The sequence below is a fragment of the Aspergillus chevalieri genome, chromosome 8 (assembly GCF_016861735.1).
Source record: "Aspergillus chevalieri M1 DNA, chromosome 8, nearly complete sequence".
Lineage (NCBI taxonomy): Eukaryota > Fungi > Ascomycota > Eurotiomycetes > Eurotiales > Aspergillaceae > Aspergillus > Aspergillus chevalieri.
Window position 1 is genome coordinate 1,807,492 of NC_057369.1, and position 17,147 is coordinate 1,824,638.

The 17,147-nt window shown below is 49.2% G+C and overlaps 4 protein-coding genes across 4 annotated transcripts; 1 reads left to right on the top strand and 3 right to left on the bottom strand.

Annotated features, from left to right (window-relative positions):
- Window positions 1-1,965: 1,965 nt before the first annotated feature.
- Window positions 1,966-2,424, bottom strand: ACHE_80608A (uncharacterized protein; the record flags this gene model as incomplete). Its single annotated transcript, XM_043283998.1, has 1 exon — window positions 1,966-2,424. One exon carries the CDS (start codon window positions 2,422-2,424, stop codon window positions 1,966-1,968), a length of 459 nt encoding a protein of 152 aa, XP_043141221.1.
- Window positions 2,425-4,845: 2,421 nt separating this feature from the next.
- On the bottom strand, window positions 4,846-7,583 carry CUL3 (cullin family protein; the record flags this gene model as incomplete). Its single annotated transcript, XM_043283999.1, has 4 exons — window positions 4,846-5,017; window positions 5,073-6,943; window positions 7,012-7,398; window positions 7,542-7,583. 4 exons carry the CDS (start codon window positions 7,581-7,583, stop codon window positions 4,846-4,848), a joined length of 2,472 nt encoding a protein of 823 aa, XP_043141222.1.
- A 352-nt stretch (window positions 7,584-7,935) lies between these two features.
- On the top strand, window positions 7,936-8,529 carry ACHE_80610S (DNL-type zinc finger protein; the record flags this gene model as incomplete). The annotated part of the gene is made up of 1 exon (XM_043284000.1): window positions 7,936-8,529. The coding sequence occupies one exon, from the start codon at window positions 7,936-7,938 to the stop codon at window positions 8,527-8,529; it is 594 nt and encodes a 197-aa protein (XP_043141223.1).
- Window positions 8,530-8,844: 315 nt separating this feature from the next.
- Window positions 8,845-16,828, bottom strand: UTP20 (putative HEAT repeat protein (DRIM); the record flags this gene model as incomplete). The annotated part of the gene is made up of 2 exons (XM_043284001.1): window positions 8,845-15,424; window positions 15,477-16,828. 2 exons carry the CDS (start codon window positions 16,826-16,828, stop codon window positions 8,845-8,847), a joined length of 7,932 nt encoding a protein of 2,643 aa, XP_043141224.1.
- Between the last annotated feature and the right edge of the window lie 319 nt (window positions 16,829-17,147).

Consider the following 17,147-nt stretch of genomic DNA (forward strand, 5'->3'; position numbering starts at 1 on the left):
CTGATCAGCAGGGAAACACGCACCGATGCACTCGATTGGGCAAGCTGGGCGACGCCCAGAATAGATGTCATGACCATGTCGATTCGGGTAATGATGAACATTGTCGCAGTAATCTCGGGGCAGAGCAGCGCATCAGGAAATCCGGTTTGCGACTAGATCTGGTTCCAAGATCACCTCACCATTGTCAGATGCGTACCCGTACAGAAACGGCCAATTATCGTGTCCCTTGCCAGTCTCCAAATGCAAGATGTACTATTCAAACGAGATCAAAGTCGATTTGAGTTTTGAGGTATCCTGCACAATCTGTATGGAATCTCCCTCCGTCCTCCGTAGACGGGCGTGAAGATTCCCCAGAACAGCACAGGAATGAAGCCCTACCCGCCATTCTCAAGCACTGTTCTCATCGCGGTTCAATCTCTTCAAACGCGCGTTAATTCTCCCATTGCCCTTACTTTGCACGTTTCAACATTCCGGCAGGCCACGGCCAGGGTTGCAGTACTCCATACTCTTCGTACTCGGGTATTGGCTAGGGGCGTATCCCTTTCCGAGCATATCTCCAAGGGTCATATTAACGAAGCTCCCCGTGCTGCAAATCAGTGCATGAGCGCCTAGTTATCCAATAATGAATATCCTCCGGGTACCTTTCACTAGTCTGTAGGGGAAAAAAAAAAAAAAAGAAGTTTCGATCCCTGTTAGCGGCAGCACGTTCCCATAGCGCATGGAGGTTAGTGATCTTAGCTCAATAACTCTCCTAGCTTTATTTATTTCTTCCGGGATCGACGTCATTGCACTTTCCTTTCCGATTAATTTGAGATGGGGGGTGTGCAGGTACAAATCGACTATTTTTGCCGAGCGACTATTATTTCCGATCGTCTTCAATAATCATGGATCGTGCTCGGTAGTCCTCGCTAGTGTGTGGGCATACCACCGCCACAGTCGACGATCGGATACTGATTGCGGTCGCAACCCGGTTTCAGCTGGTAACAGGCCAAACTGGCGTGGGGAACCAATCTCATTGGGAGATTGAAAAGTAAAGCTGAGCTTATTTGAGTGAGACGCCGGCCGATTCGAATCGCATTTCCGTACAAGCGACGGGAGAAAGTCAGACAGGGCACATGACGAGTCAGGTGAGGTCACATGTCTACACTTTAATTCGCAAAGTTCTTCGCTCCATATGTTGTGCGCTGGCTTTTGCATTGTTAACTGCATACAAATAGGAAACAGTAACTGCATGTATTCTCCGGAGCGTTTTTATGTACTTCTAACGATGGTGCGGAGGCCGACCGTCGGTGAGCCCGATCTTATCACGCCCGATGAGGGGATTTCGCAGCCGCTGCCCCTCATGTCACTATTGATCTACATCCTCCTGACTATCATTATTGGTTATCCTGCTCCTGGAGGATTTCAGCGCATAAGAGTCTCGACACAATAGCCCCCGCGAAAGTTACTTTGTAATTGGTCATCACTCGCAGCCCTAGCGCCCGTAATCCCCCCCCCCCGGCAAAACCTCTCTCCGGAAACTTTCTTGCAGCACTGTTACATTTATTACGTCGTAGACCAATGATGTCACAGTGAGAGCAAGACAAGACAGACACGAGACACTACTGTATGCAAGTTTTGTTGTCAATACCGCACCATGCTTATTCTTGTTTACTGTCTGGAGATAGCAGTTTGTAAACAAATATATCGTTCGACCCGTGGTTCGTTACCTGTCATGCTTTGTGGTGAAGTTTTGCGATTCAGATCGGAAAGATGAGAACCATGTGCGAGTCTTGTGATGCGCTATACCGCATGGGGTAGGCATTGCATCAGTCGGGTGTACGTCGTGTCACGTGACCACGTGACCTGTATACCAATTCAAAAGAAGCTCGAAGACTTCCCACCGATTAAATATTGTGGCCACATTCAAGGGAGTGCATATATGTTGACCCTGAAGTTAGCGTCTGGTTCATGGCTGAGGAATCTCTACTCGATGTATGAGTCTCTTTGAGCATAGGCTGCGTGGAAAGGACTGCCATAGCCCCCCTGCCCCCGGATCATCTTTAAATCGTCGCCATCATCATTATTATCATGATAGACCCAATCTGTAAGTTTGCTCAAGCGCGAGAGAAACCAATTGTTAATTCGAAAAAGAGTATGCGCTCGTTTTGACGACTTTACCACCTGAAACATATGTGTCAACGTGTAATCGACGGCATATTGCAGAAATGGAAAACTTGACACAATATTGCCTTCGCGAGATGGATTCTCGAGAGTGTCGAATGAAATGTATGTCATGCAGATTCTAGCAATCGCACTTTCTGCGTTTGACAACCACACTCTCTTCAATGCATATTCGAAATATTGTGTTGTCGTGTCATACGCCAAACGGATGATTTGGCTTTCTTCATCAAGCGTTACGAGCCCTGCACATACGGAGATCATGTCATTGAGGTCTTGAATTTCTTCTCATCGAGTACACTTGTACCAGGCTTCACTGAGGGTGCATGTTGAAGCTCCATTGCAGTTAGGGGTTTCTTCGCGTGGGTTATCCATATAAGCACATTTTGCGCAAGGTCGCTGAGCCCCGGACTTTGACTTCCATCCGATGGATTGCCCCATCGTATGCTAGAGATAGTACTCTGTGCTTTATGGAATAAACAGATCCTGCTTCTGTCGTCGAATCTGTTCAAGGGCGTCCAAAATAGCTCTTTCTCTTACTTTAGCACAGAGAGAGCTCAAGTAAAGCTGTGTGAGCAGAAACATAACTGTTCTCTAAGGAAATTTTCAAGTTGTAGAACGAGCTAGGAACATATGTTCCATCGACAGATCATCGACAAATCTTACAAGGACTTCTTTGATGGTGTCTTGTAGGGTCTTGTTCCGCATCACGCATGAAGGGAGGGTAGACATGTTTCCATTTAAATACTTTTTCACGTCGTTAACCGAGTCACGTACCTTGAGTTTAATATACCCAATTCGGTTTGCGATGTCATTGAGAAATCGCGATGTGGCGGATAGCTTGATATCACCACAGGATTGCAGCTCAAAAATTTTTGACGGCTAGTTTGATCGAACGAATGGGTTGCATTCGTCAAGAGCATCGATGACAAGGAATACTCATGAGTATAACTTACAGGCCAGTCGGGTAATATTGAATATCTCATCTGAGGATGGTGCAGTCCCGTTAAATTGACGATACTCGTATAAATCTCGTATTTTCTCTGGCATGGATGATGATTGCCTGATCAGCTGCTTCGCGACGCTCAGAAGAAGAGTGTGAAATGTTTGTGCTTGCTGCTCTGGAAGTTCAAGTACATGTAAGCAACCCCAATACTTGGATCGTTTCGAAATTTATGGAGCAGACTGTCCACGACGATTGCCGCAAGTATTGTCTTCCCAGCGCCAGGAATGCCTGGGCAGAACAGCGTTCCCTTGCTCTATGTCAGCCATTCCTGCTATTTGGGAGACTCAAGTAACCATTCCCCGTGTCTGGCTGTCGTCTTCGGATGTAATTCGTATGCGTAGAACCGTATTTAACTGAAGTGAGCCAGTTGAGGAGTCTGACTTTCTCTTTCTTCGATATGTTGGATTTGACATCTCTGATGTCTTTTCTTATTTTTGAAACAATGTCACGAACTACAAACCTATTAGACACAAAAGGTGTACAGTGCGATACGTGTACTGGCCTTCATCAAGTATAACCTTCACCGGATTATCTGTATCAACATCACTTGGTTGTACCCAGCTCAACAATTCTTTTGCAAATGCTGCAGTGACGGATGCAGCATGCTCTTGCCACTCGTCGATATTGTGGCGTCACAGATTCCTCGAACCACAATGCAAAGAAATTGGTTCGTTATATCAACAGCATTCATTTCCATACAGAGCGAGTTTCCGCCAAAGCTTCTGTCAAGGCTGTCACGAAAATTGGCGTCTTTGATTGTAAAATCGGGCATTTAGACGACTTGGAAGATTTTCTGCTTAAGAAGACCATATTCTAACTAATCCGTCTTTTCAGGTCCAGTTTGTATAGCTCATGCCACAATCCAAATATGACAACATCAGGGCAACTGGGGGTGATCGGCGAGGATGCGGTTGAATCGTCAGAATTCGTTATAGAATAGATTCCAAGGTCACCCACGTACCTAAAAGGCAAAAAAAGAAGCTACTGATTTCGGTATCGAAACTTGGTACTCATTAGGTGAGGATATTCAGGCCATAGTCATTAAGCGCCAACGTCGTTCTACATGAATCCGATCAGCATGGTGCTAAATAATAGGTCAAAAGAAAAACTTAAGAGCTACCGCAAGCTGAAGCTAGGCACTAGCTCCTCCTTGGTAAGCACCCAATGAATTTTATTTAATATCTCTCCCGGAAGGCTGAACATAACCAAGACATTGAAGTTACTGTCGTCGTGGGGCATACCAGGACCCCATGAATAGATCATAACTACAGCAGGCGTGTATTCTGAGAGAGCAACTTCCTCACGCACATCCCGATGGAAGAAGTGTTCAGCTTTTATTTTTTTATTTTTTTGGCTTTCTTCGGTGTAATGATTCGGACCTAGTCTGCCTCGAGTCGTAATTAGATCAAAGAGCAATAAGAAGATTCCGGGTTTACTATGGACAGAACACATTTCAAGTTTGTTTGTTATATTCAGCAAGTAAGCACTATATACAGTACTTTATGGCACTGAGATTCGTCCAAAAGCATTCAGTCATCACCACATTCAACAAGTAAAGGGTAAAAAGAGCCACCGTTCGCCGTGCTAAACCCATGTCATATTGCATTATCGCCAAGTATAGATCGAGAATAAATAAGGAGATGGAGAAGGAGGAATCATGGAAATGAGGTGGATATGGCCTATGCAATATACCCATACGTAGGGGGTTCCTCAGCGACACGTTCAAGGTATTCACGATCAATCAAACTCTCGATACGTTTTTTCACCATGTTGATGTCAGGAGAGAAACGGCCAGATAACTGAGAAAGGACTTCGTTCATAAGCTGCGAGTGGATTAGCTTCTTGCGTTGTCTGCAATCTGTTAGCATTCGACTGGTGATAGAGCTGGGAAATGTGAAGAGCATACTTCATAATCCGCACAACAGCAGCTTCAATACTAGCTCCACGCTCCTCATTCATCTTCTGTTCGGTCTCTTTGCGCTGGTCTTGGTTCTCTACCTTATTGGCTCCGCCGCTGACGACGCCAATTCGAACCTTCATGAACGGGCTTTGAAAGTCGTGGTTGAAGAAGAATTTATCTGTTGGCTTCACGTCTTTGCTCATTGGTTCCTTTTTCAGTACCCTTGTCTTGGGCGCGACGGCAAGCGATTGCAGGTTCCGGATCAAATCATGGTTTGGAATACGTGTTCGTGCTTGGATTTCCTCGTATGTGAGGGATTCTCCTGCTGGGACGTCGTTGAAGAGGACCAAGATGACCATGGCGTAGGTAGACACGTTGAGTTCATGTCGTTGCACTTTGCCGTTCGATCTTTGGAACGTTGCCCGGACATCCGCAGTGCCCATGTTGGCTTGCCACGAGAGCTTTCGGCCGCTGTGCTTGCTGAGGTAGAATTGTTCGAAGCTTTGCTTGGTGCTCTCGATTTCCTTCGGAAAGATACACGGGAGCTGTACTTCACCATCCTTGTTGTTCGACATGATCTCCATCGGCCACATTGTGCTGGTGAGGACATTGATTTCCAAATCAACCTTCTTTTGATCAGGGTCGCCGGTCTTCTTGATGTGATCCTTGTAGCTGGAAGTTAGGTCATCGGAGACAGTCATATCCCTGAACATGGATTCCAGGCGCTGTGTGAACTGGTTTCCGACTTCCACCTTCATCTTGGAGATCATTTGTCGTTCTGCGTCCATGCTGACTGAGCGCTTCATGAGGAGACGGCGGGAAAGGTGTTTCTTGTAGTATGTTTCGAAAAGATCCTTGTCCTTAACATAACGAAGAAGGGTGATACCGTTGTCGAGAAGAGAGTCGACTTCGCTCTCCGTCTTGCCCTTGATGCCCTTTTTCAGGTTCTCATCAAAGAACAGAGAAAGGTACTCCGAGCTACGAGAATTCGAGTTAATGAACTCTGAGAAGCTGTTCATCATTGCACCTTCCATGCCCTGATCTTGCTTGAAAGACTCCTTCCAAATCCGGTCGAATTTGCTCTTGAGGGCCAGAATATCGTCCACCCACTTGATGGCAGACATTGTTTGCTGGTTTATGGGCTTCTCCTTCTCCTTCTCTTTTTCAGATTTCTTATCGCCGTTTGTTTCTTTCTCACCCGGCTTTGTGGACTGGGCAGAAGTCGCTGAGGCGTTGATTTCCTGCCCCATTTCCACTATCCGCTTCTGCACAGCCAATGTTAAAGGCGCTTTCTTCTTGTCAACTCGGGAGTTGAGCTCGTAGATGCTTGCCAGAACGTCAACCCGGTCATTATCGATCATACTCCGGACACCAGTGCCCTCAAGGTTGACGACTTCAGCAATGTGTCTGCTAATCAACTCTTCGTCCAGCACATCTTTGATCTTCGATTCCGTAAGGGTGGATAATGTGTATAGGCATCGCTCCCGCTCCTCTGCGATCCGATTTGTGGTGATCTTGCAGAATGTAGCCGCGTCTGCCATTTCCAGTATCCGCTGCCCCTCTGTCCGGTAAAAACTTCTGCTCGTCTCGATGAACGCCGGCTCGAATATGGTTAGGTATAGCTTTGATGACTCTTCCTCTGTTATGGTCTCGTATAGCCCTTCGAGCATGTAAATGCAATGTCGTATCAATGGTCGTTCGATGACATGTCCTGCCCGTTCGAGCTGAATCATGAACAGCACGGTATCCTTTAAGACATCACCAACCACGGAATCTGAATCGGGGCGTACATTCGACCGTATCACACAGTCGCGGAAGATGGCCATAGTTGCGACGTAGATGGACGGTTTCCGGTGTTCCGTAGTAACGACTCGGTCCTATTATCCAAAGAAAGACACGTTAACTTAGACATATGACAGAACAGAGTAGCGACAATGTAACCAACCATGTACATAAGAACATCTGTGATCATGCCCATACACAACTGGTGGTCTTCCCACGCTTCTCTCAACACAGACAAAAACTTTTCTCCTGCGGCCCGTCTCTCGTTTGACTGGTCTTGAACGTCAACCGGCTCTTTTGCCAATAGTAGGCTCGACGTGATTGACGCAGTGATCCGTTTCTGAATCTCTTGTCCAAGCCATTCCCCTTCCAGTTGTTTTACCCGCTCGTAAAGGTCTCCACATTTCCCCATCAATACGATCCGGTACGCTTTTCGGTATAGCTCTTCGAAGGAGAGTGAGGACGCATTTTTCGTGTGAATCTCTCTCAAGGACGATGCCAGGACATCCCACGTTTCGTCAAAGGTGTTAACGTTGTTAGACATCATACCCTACGTAGCTCAGTTAGCTTATCGCCGTCTTAGAGTGTCTGGCAGCGAAATCGTCGATGGTGGTCTTCACTATTCAGCCACCATGAGCATCGAGATTTTGCCCAATCCAGCACAGATTCTCAATAAAAAGAGAGCACACTCACCCTTCGCGGTGCATGAATCTTCTTCCTGGCCCTCATCGCCATCTTGAAGATTCAAGTCTTCGATACTCCGAAGCTCAACGCGGGGCAGTCAAGAAGCAAAGTATCGCGGGGTCAGTTCGATGAAAAGAGCGACAATCGGGACACAGCTCAGCGAGGGTAACGATTCGAAATATCAGCACGACCAAGCTGGCTTCTGCGTTTTCGAAGCATTTCCCCGGATTCTGCAAAGTTGTTGGAGCTTGATTTGGAGATTCGCCGCGGAGTGAAAGAGGCCGGAGAAACGTGGTTCCGGCGAAGCTTTTTGTACTCCGTCATCGCCTCCGACGGCTGATTCAAATATCTTCAGTCAATCGATTTCCTGTTAACTGTTTACCGTTGCTTAACACATCTCACAATGCGTCCTTCATCGCTGTCCTACGGCCTCCGGGCTCTGAAAACCTCTCTCCCTAGAACAGCTATCTCCCGCACAACCATTCGCCCATTCTCCCAATTGATCAACCGCCTACCTTCATCCTCAACACAACTCCCAAAGCCCCAGAGACCAACCATCACATACCACGTACTCAGATTCAATTATTCCTCCTCCTCTTCCTCAACCGGCCAGTCACCTCTCACCGACCGCCAAACAGATGCGCAATCCGACGCCCAACATGAAGAACAGAACCGCCTGCGCCGCGAACAAGAACCCGCATACCAAATCACCTTCACCTGCAAACCATGCGGAGAACGTTCATCGCACCGCATGTCTAAGCATGGATATCACAAGGGGACGGTTTTGATTCGGTGCCCGTCTTGCCATAACAGACATGTTATCGCTGATCATCTGAACATCTTCTTCGATAAGAAGACTACGTTGGAGGATATCATGGAGAAGCAGGGGGACAAGGTCACGAGGGGTTACTTGGAAGGTGACATGGAGTTTTGGGATGATGGGGTTGCGTTTAAGAGGGATGGTCAAGGGGAGAAGTCCGGTGATGGACAATCGTAACGGATTGTTGGAAGTGATCTCGAATGATGACCAGTCAGTCGGCCAGTTGTGGTTATGATGATGATGATGCTAGAAAAGTTTTGATGAATGTTTTGGGGGTTCGCATTGACCAAAAGAGGCGTTTTGGATGGACATTGCTATACACATTGATGATACACCCTACTCCATGATTTGCACATGTACTATTAGAAACTAATGAACTGTACCATTGTTCTAAAACATAGAATCTATTCATCATATCCCTTTTATGCTTCCCATAAACGCCGTCATAAGCCCAACATGGGCAAAAAATGTATACAGCAAAAATCAACCTCCTTACCAACCCCGTCTCTTTCCACGGAATTCCATGCCCTTCTCCTTTCTCCTGTCACGCTTCCGGTCGTTCCTCCTCTTCTTATCCTGTCCATACTTCTCAGGATCTGTAACAGCTTCAATACGCCTCTTGACCCGTCTACCTTCACGTCTCTCCCGAATAGAGTCCTGCACAGCAGCCATCTGGGTGATAAACTCAGTCGTACCCAACTTCTTCTGAATAAGATCCAGAACCTCATGGCAGTTAGACACAAGGGCCTTGTAAGTCTCCCGGAACTCTAAGTCTGACGAACGTGGTGCCGGAATGGACGAGTCGGTCAGATGTTGCAGGGGAAGGAGGATAATCGGGAGGGAAGGCAAGATGTGTTCCGCCTCGAGGTGACGACAAAGAGCCGCGAAGAGACCGATGGATGCGGTCCTGGGTACGAGGGATATCGCACGCGTATTGACGAGTTCGCGGCGCAGGATTAAGGAGGCTTGTTCGAAGACGTAGCGGATTGCGGTCTTGGATGTTGCCTTCTCCTTCTCGCCGTCGGCGTGTCCGTTTGTCTTTGCTTCGGCGGCAGCGGCGTCGGCATCAGCTTCGGCGTCTTCGTCTTCGGAGTCGCTTTCGTCGAGTTCCGCGTCCTTGCTTCCCAAGTTGGAGAATTCGAGGCCATTCTGGGCACTGCATCGGCAGAGGAAGACGATGTTGCGGACTGTCTGCATTGCAAGTTCCTCGCTAACACCGGGAGTCCGGAGACAGCGCATGCTGGCACGGAGTAATTGCAGCATCGCGTCTCTGTCTAGAGCCAGCTCTGCACTTCCGACTAGAGGAATCGAACCGTAGCCATTGGCTGCATTTGTCTTGGCGACGTCTGCGAGCCACATGCCTACGAGGTTTGCGGCGCAAGTCTTGACCCAGGCGTGTGGGTAGAAGAGGCATTCGCGGATGAAAGACCAGATCGTAGCGCATTTCTTAGACAAGGCGATGGAGGGAACTGTCTTGCAGAGCTTAATATAGAGCTGGAGGGAGAAATAGAGCGTCTCCCAGTTCTCAGTTGACTCGTCCCTGAGGACTGGCTGCATGAGTTCCGGGAGGAGGCCAGTGACGAATCGTGCTTGCTTTTCCTTCTCGGTCTCCTCGACCTCAAAATAGATTCTCATGGCTTGCAAACCGGTGCTGCAAAGGAGCATGTTGTCTGTCTGCTCAAGCCATGTGCGGATAGGACCGAGAATTGTCTTCAACTGCTCCCGGTCAGCTCTGCTGTAGAGTTCTCCAAGCAAGGCACCCGCCATCTCTCTGCACTCAGGCGCATCGTCATTTGCCATGACAATGACCAACGGCAAGAAGAAAGTACCCACGATATCCTGCGCGAGTTCGGAACCCGTCTTTGACAAGAGCATATGCAGCGCTTCCATAACCGATTGACGACCATCAGAGTGCTTATACTCGAGATTCTTAGCCAAGAAGCTAAGCTGCTTGGTCCAACGACCCTTGGCCTGAGGATACTCAGTCAGGAAGTGCACATAGACACCCCGTGCCAGATCCCGAGCTGCGCGCGTCTGGTTCGTTACCATCATGGTTGCGATATGGTCTGCCAGTTCGTACATTTCCGGCACCACGAACTTGCGAGCCATGACGGCTCTGATGAAGTTGAAGGTTACACCCTGACGATCGGGCTCTTCAATATCGGATGTGAGGCGCTGGAGGAGATAGGAAAGATGACCCTCCCTGAGTTTGGTGTTCTTCCTCTCGCGCAACATGGCCGAGATCAACTTCAAGGCTGCTTGGGAGGCTTCGGTGTTTGTGCTGGGCGCCTCCTTGATGACCTTGACGGCTTCGGTGAAGTATACGTGGGAGTTGTTGTCAATTTCAGGCAGAGGAAGCTTGATGATGGTTGACAGCAATCGGAGGGCAGCGATCTTCACTTCCTCGTGTGCTTGCACCAGAGCATCACCAATGATCGGGAGGAAGCCAGCCATGTTACTTGGAGTGAGCAGAGAACCAAATTTGTTAAGGACCGCTCGCAAGACATCAAGCGAGAATCGGTTCAGCTTGTAAAGGTATGACGACGTGGTTCCGCGCTTCTCGCCCCGTTTGGCACCTTCGTACTTGATCAAGAGATACTCGCTAGAACCAGGAGCAGCGGGTTTATCGTCATCCTGAACGGGCTGCTTATACGATTCTTTAGTGACTTCGTAGCAGAACACCAGAAGATCACGGCTTTCTGCGCCCGGGTTCCTTAGGAGACCGATCCCGATTCTCCGCAGAAGCTCATCAATCTTCCTGACCATGTTGGCATTAAGCTTCTCCTGTAGGAGAGCCTGCAACGGTCTGGTCAATTTCGACAGGCTCGGGACAGTAGAGTTCTTGGCGAGCAACTCCATTGAGTCGTAGCTCTTGCTACTCTTGACTTCCTTCATCTTGCTGGTGTACTCTTCCGCCTCTTTCTCTTGACCAACAACACCAAAGATGTCGTCCATCACCACGGATGCCAGATCAGGCAAGCAATAGTCCAGATCTCCTTGTTTGAAGTCGTCCGTGGTAGCAACAAGCATCGAGTGCACCGTGAACGAGAGAACGTGGAGTTGGTAACCCCGTTTGAGAGTATTCCGCAGTTCTCTGAGAATGTAGCCGAAATAAACAGGTCCAAGGAGAAGAGAAATATCATTCAACGTCTTCCGCGCGGTATCACGAGAATCCTGAGACTTACTCTTCAGGATGCTGCAGACATCCAAGAGGACAGGCGGCAAACGAATTGCCATGTCTTGTTCGGGCAGCAACTTCAGCAACTTGATAGTAGTAACCGCGGCTGGCAAACGCAGGCTCATCTGCGCCTCATCCTTCCAATGAATGAAGTTGGTCAGGAAGGGTGTGAAGTTCGTCGTCAGTTCGTTGGCAACCTTAGTGGCAGACGGGAGGGACCGAGCGAGGGTGGATTTCGTAGGCACCACGGCGTGAGTGTCATCTGCCATTTCATCGTCGTCGTTGCCGTCGTCGTCGCCATCGGACTTGGTCGGAGGTTTCGACTGATTCATCGCGTTCGTCAGGGCATCTGACATTCTACCCAGGAGTCGCAGAACATTCTTCTCCATTTCGGGCCGGCTCTCCATGTAACCACGGTATCTGCGGAAGGTGTTCCTGAATTGATTCCAGTCAAGAGATTCACCCAGAGTTCCAAGTGTCGTCACAGCTTCAGCAATCAGGTTATGGGTATTCTCATCTCCCTCCTCGTCATCAAACACAAAATGTTCCACAAGCGGAAGAAAGATAGTGCTGATATTCACTGCCTGAAGCTCGCCCTTAATAGCCTCACTAGCCAAGCGGCGCAGAGCACGGAGACGGCGGTGCTGCTGAATATGAAGGATGTTGTTGAAGAAGGACGCTTCCTCGTCATCTCCAACAAGGAGAACATGCAAATCCTTAACAGCAGGCCTTTCGGGGTTCAGCTTGACAAAGTAACCGAGCGCGGTCACAAATTCAGACCGAATCAGCTCCGACTTCTGACGGGCACCGCCTTGTAGAGCAGGGAATAGCGTCTTGCTCACAAGCGCCTCGAAATCTTCGGCGCCTGCATTAGCTGGAAGAATGGCATTTTCCATGAAACGCTTCAATCCGAAAGAGGCACTAGATCGGATAGCCAGCTCCTCCTCGTCTTTCACGTGGTACAACATGTTATAAAGCAATGGTCGCCATTGCTTCGCGTTCAAGCTGTTCCAGATATCCTCATTGATCTTTCTGAAGGCCTGAAGGCGGCGCTCGTAGTCCGCTCCAAGCTTTTTGAAAGATCTTGAATTCAAGTCCTCGCACAGCTGGGCCACCTCGACGAGTTCGGGATCATGTTTCGCGTATGCACTGAATACTCTTGAAAGCACTTCTCGGTTCGCGTCGTCTCTAAAGTAGTCGAAGGTGGCCGAGATAGCCTCAAATACGGATTGAGAAAGCTCCGGGTCCTCACTGGGTTTGTAAAGGGGTAAGAAGTGCTCGAGAATGCGCAACAAGCCCGACTTAGTCTTGGGGGAGACACGGTCTGCAGGCTGGCGGAGAAGGTACGTCGTAATGCTGATCAAACTTGAGGTCTCGCTTGAAGACTCGACGCACGGGGCAAGGAGAGACAGGGTTTGAACGCCCGACACCAGCACAGGCCGCGAGGGACCTCTCTTGAGAAGGCGACCGAGGTGAGAAAGGGTATGTTCGATGTAAGGCGACAGGACAGTCGAGCGTATTTCCTCTGGCGAGAAATCGCTCATTTCCTCTTCCTCTTCCAACTTCTTGCCGCTAGCGTGCTCGATCAGTGGCACCAAAACCTCGTCCATCACAAAGGTCTTGACGGCATCACGGGCTGAATCCACCCCAAGAGTGTCAACAACCTTCGTCAAAACAAATTTATTCTCCTGTACAAGGTAGAAGGAAGATCCGGGTGAAGAAGCCCAGGTATGGAAAAGCCGGAGAAGACCCGATACACCCTGGGCCGTTTCGACGGCAAAGTTCTCCAATCTAGGGTTGATCACATCCTCGTAAATAATGCGAACGTAGGGCGTCCAGTCTCGATCCAGCGAGACAGAAAAGATAAGCTCAAGGCATCGAATACATGTGTGCCGAAGGTTGCGTAGTGCCAAAAGGACCTTTTCCTCAGCAGCACCGGGGTTCTGCGATTTCTCGAGAGTTCGGCACGCTCTGACGAGACAGTACAGGACCACATTCAAAGAGCTCTCGGCGAATGGAGCTACACGGGACTGGAGCGTGTCGAACACAGTCTCAATCAATTTCAACAAACCCATCTGCCTCCTAAGGCTAGCAAGCTCCTGCTCGAACGGCTTCTGGTCAACTTCACCATCCTTAACCAATTGCACTTCCCCAAGAGGCCCGAAAGAGACCTGCATGAAAAGCGCAAAGTATTGGTCTGGCAAGTGGGACAGAGTTCGCAGAATAGCCTTTCTCCGTCCAATTTGTCCTGCTTGGCCTGCGTTTGCGCTCGCCTTTGAGATCATTCGACCGTAGAGAAGCCTTAGAAGGACAGGTAAAACTTGGCCCTTGTGTCCTTCCTCGATGGTACTATTGTCTTTGCCGACATGGACAAAGGCCGATAATTCATCTCTGAATCTCGATTCATCCAGGATATTCAACAAACTTTCCTGATACGGCACGACGCTTGGCGACTTCCAGGTGAACAAAGCTTTGAGGGACAATCGCTGGATTTCGGAGTTACCGTGACAAAGCAATCCTAGCAGCGCATCGTGAACTTCAGGTGCCTTGAACAAGACTTTGGGATTAATGAATCGACCAAAGAGGGCAAGGAACGACAATCGATCCTTGAAGCCCCAGGGAACATACTCCCCATGCGCTGGCATATCCGACGAATCAGACTCCGGCTCCAAGTGCGCAGTATCCTCCTCATCATGTTGAGCCCATGACATGAACAACGGAACAACTTGACGAGATCGTTTTTCAGCTACCATGGGGGCTGCGTTAAGAACCTTAAGAGCGTGAGCGCGAGGATTAGTGGGGAGAACCTCTGCAAAGATGTGTTCCTTTTCCAGGGTCCGCTGCAGTACTGCAACCGGCTGCACTGTAGCTGAAAAGTTTGCACCCTGTACTCTCTCAATTCTCGCGGCGTTGAAGCACTGGTACTCTCCAAAGTCGCGGGGGTTGATATCGTCCTCCTCGGGCCCCTCGTCAGGCACGTCGGGGTCACGCTCATGAAGCCATCGAATCGCGATGTCCGAAACGATCTTCTCTCCCTCTGAATGCTCACTAATCGTCTTCAAAGCCTCGGCCGCATCATCCCAGAGAGGACCAAGTTTCTTCGAAAACAAACCAAAGCAGAAATGTGGTATCAAAGTTGCCATCCATCTGCGGGAAACTATTTGCGGGTAAAGGATGACGAGCTTGCGTAGTTGCATGGAGATGACACGGGCAGTGTCTATGTTGAGAGGGCTCTCTTCAATCTCAATGGCTAGAGATAGTGGAGAGGCATCTTCGCCTGTGGCCTGCAGTAGTTGTTGCAGAATCTTCAGAGACAGCAATCGTGATTCATGCGATGGGCCGGCAAGGTTCGTGATTAAGGCATTAGCGAAGTCATCCGATATCGAATCCTTGAAGCAGGAAGTCTTTGAGCAAGCTGAAACATAGGATAAAACTGCATGAAGGAAGAAGGGGAGACGGGAGTATTTCGTGGCCATGTGCTTGATAGAATCCCAGAGCTTCAGATCAAGGTCGCCGGACCCGGTGGCAAGGTCGACGTAGGCTTTGAATCCTTGGCCAAGGAAGAACTTGGTTGTGACTGATGGCTCGGGTTCGTTATCGCTCAATGCATGGGATAGGTGATCGTGCAGGCTCCGGACAAGATCAGGTTGAATAGATGGTTCGGAAAACAGTGATATAGCCTTCGGAAGCTTCGAGTATGCATTCATTAAACCGACTTCCGCGACGCCGGGGCTGGATTGGTTCAACGCCTCCTTTATACGAGACTTCCAAGAGGTAGGGCAAGTAATGTAGCCAGGCTTAGATGGTTCGGAGGTGACACAGCCGGCATGGTTCAAGCGCAATATTGTCAAGCACAGTCCATACTCATGCTCACGCCATGAAGAGTTGACGAACCTGCATTAAATTAGCATTCAATGGTCAAGAAGCCAGGGTATTAAATTCTTACTTTTGGAAATAAGGGAGAACAACTCCATGGAACCTCTCAGCTCCATATTCTGAAAAGGTGGCGCAAAAAGACAAGAAGTAGGCTGAAAATTTGTCGTTCGCTACAGCGTCCATGAGAGGACGCATGAATGGCAGCATAACGTCCATACGAGACACCTGAAGTGCATAGGCCACCGTCGTCAGAAGTTGAGGCATCGAGCCAGCATACGCACTCGGTGCAGCCGCAGCCTTCTGGAGCAAGAGGAGCAAAGTCTCGTGAACGGTCTTCCAGTTGTTCACCCTACAACCCTTGCGGGTTGTAACACACAGGAACAGCAAACGACAGCACATCTCCGCACGGCGACTGTCCGATTGCTTGGAATGGGTCTCGACGTATGATGTGACGGTGTTTAGAATGGGCTCGAACGTTGCGGCAGTCGTTTCATGGCAAAGGTTGATGACGATACCACCAGCGACTTCCAATCCTAGTCCACGTTTTAGATCATCCTCCGCATATGCCTTCTCCAGAAAACAGCTCAGGATATCAGTGCCGTTGGAATGGATTCCTCCTTTGACTCCTTTGATCGCATCTGAGAACATCGCCATCAGTCCCTCTTTGTATGTCTCGACGTTCTTCGAACTAGCCGCTGTCTCTCGTAGATCGTTCAGTAAAAAGGATGTCGCTAGCTCGAGAGGCTCCTTGTTCTTGTAATAGACAAGGCCGGCCTTGCGGATAAGGAAGGACATCGACTCGGCGGCGAAACGGGCCACGAACGGCTTTTGGCGCTCTCGTCCTAGATACGGCGCCATAATACCCAGGAGCTGTCTCAAGTCCGGAACCAATAGCCTCGAAAGGAACTTGAAAGTCCATGCTATACAGGAGAAACTCCATTCGACCACTTCAACCTCCGGATGTGTAGCAGCAACCGAAGCCACCAACGTCACAGCAGTCGCGAAATGCTTCTCAAACCGCACACCCAGGTCCCTCGCAAATTGCGCAAGCAGACTCAGGAAAGCCTCCATGGAATGCTGGTCCCTCTTCTCAATACCCTCCACCAACAATCCCATAATCTTATCTTCATGGTACAAAATTTGAGCGAGACTCTCGGATAACGGGCTAACTCGACGGGCGAACTGGGAGAAATTCTCGGACAGATTCAACTCGCACCAGTGATCGAAAGCCGATCTGAAATATGAAGACGTCTCATCTCCCTCTTCGCCAAAACTCGGCCGGCGCACACGGTGAATCGGGTCGATTTTAAGCTTTGCGACGCGCTGCGAAAAGGGCTCGAATCGATGATTTTTGGTAGTTTTCGTGCTGTTTCTTAACCGTTTCACGGACTGGGGCCGTGAATTCGTCGACGCCGCTACCATCCTGGAAAATATGAGCAGCGCCGGCTCAAAAGTATCTTGTTGATATCTCGAAATGTCTGGATCTTTTGCTCCATCAAAAAAAATTCATCGGAGCGAGGTTGTTCCGGTGCGGAGATTAGCTCGGTGTTTGTATCCAGCGCTAGCCTATCTTGGTTAGTGTATATATCACGTGGACTGAAGCTGGCCCAAGCTCCGTTCTTGGAAATAGCGATTGTTCGCCGCGTTGCCAGAACAGACTAAGCGGGCGTCCTTCACTTTTACCATCTAGAGATATTTCAATCCAATTACTGCTGATATTGGATTCTAAACCCGGGGCGAA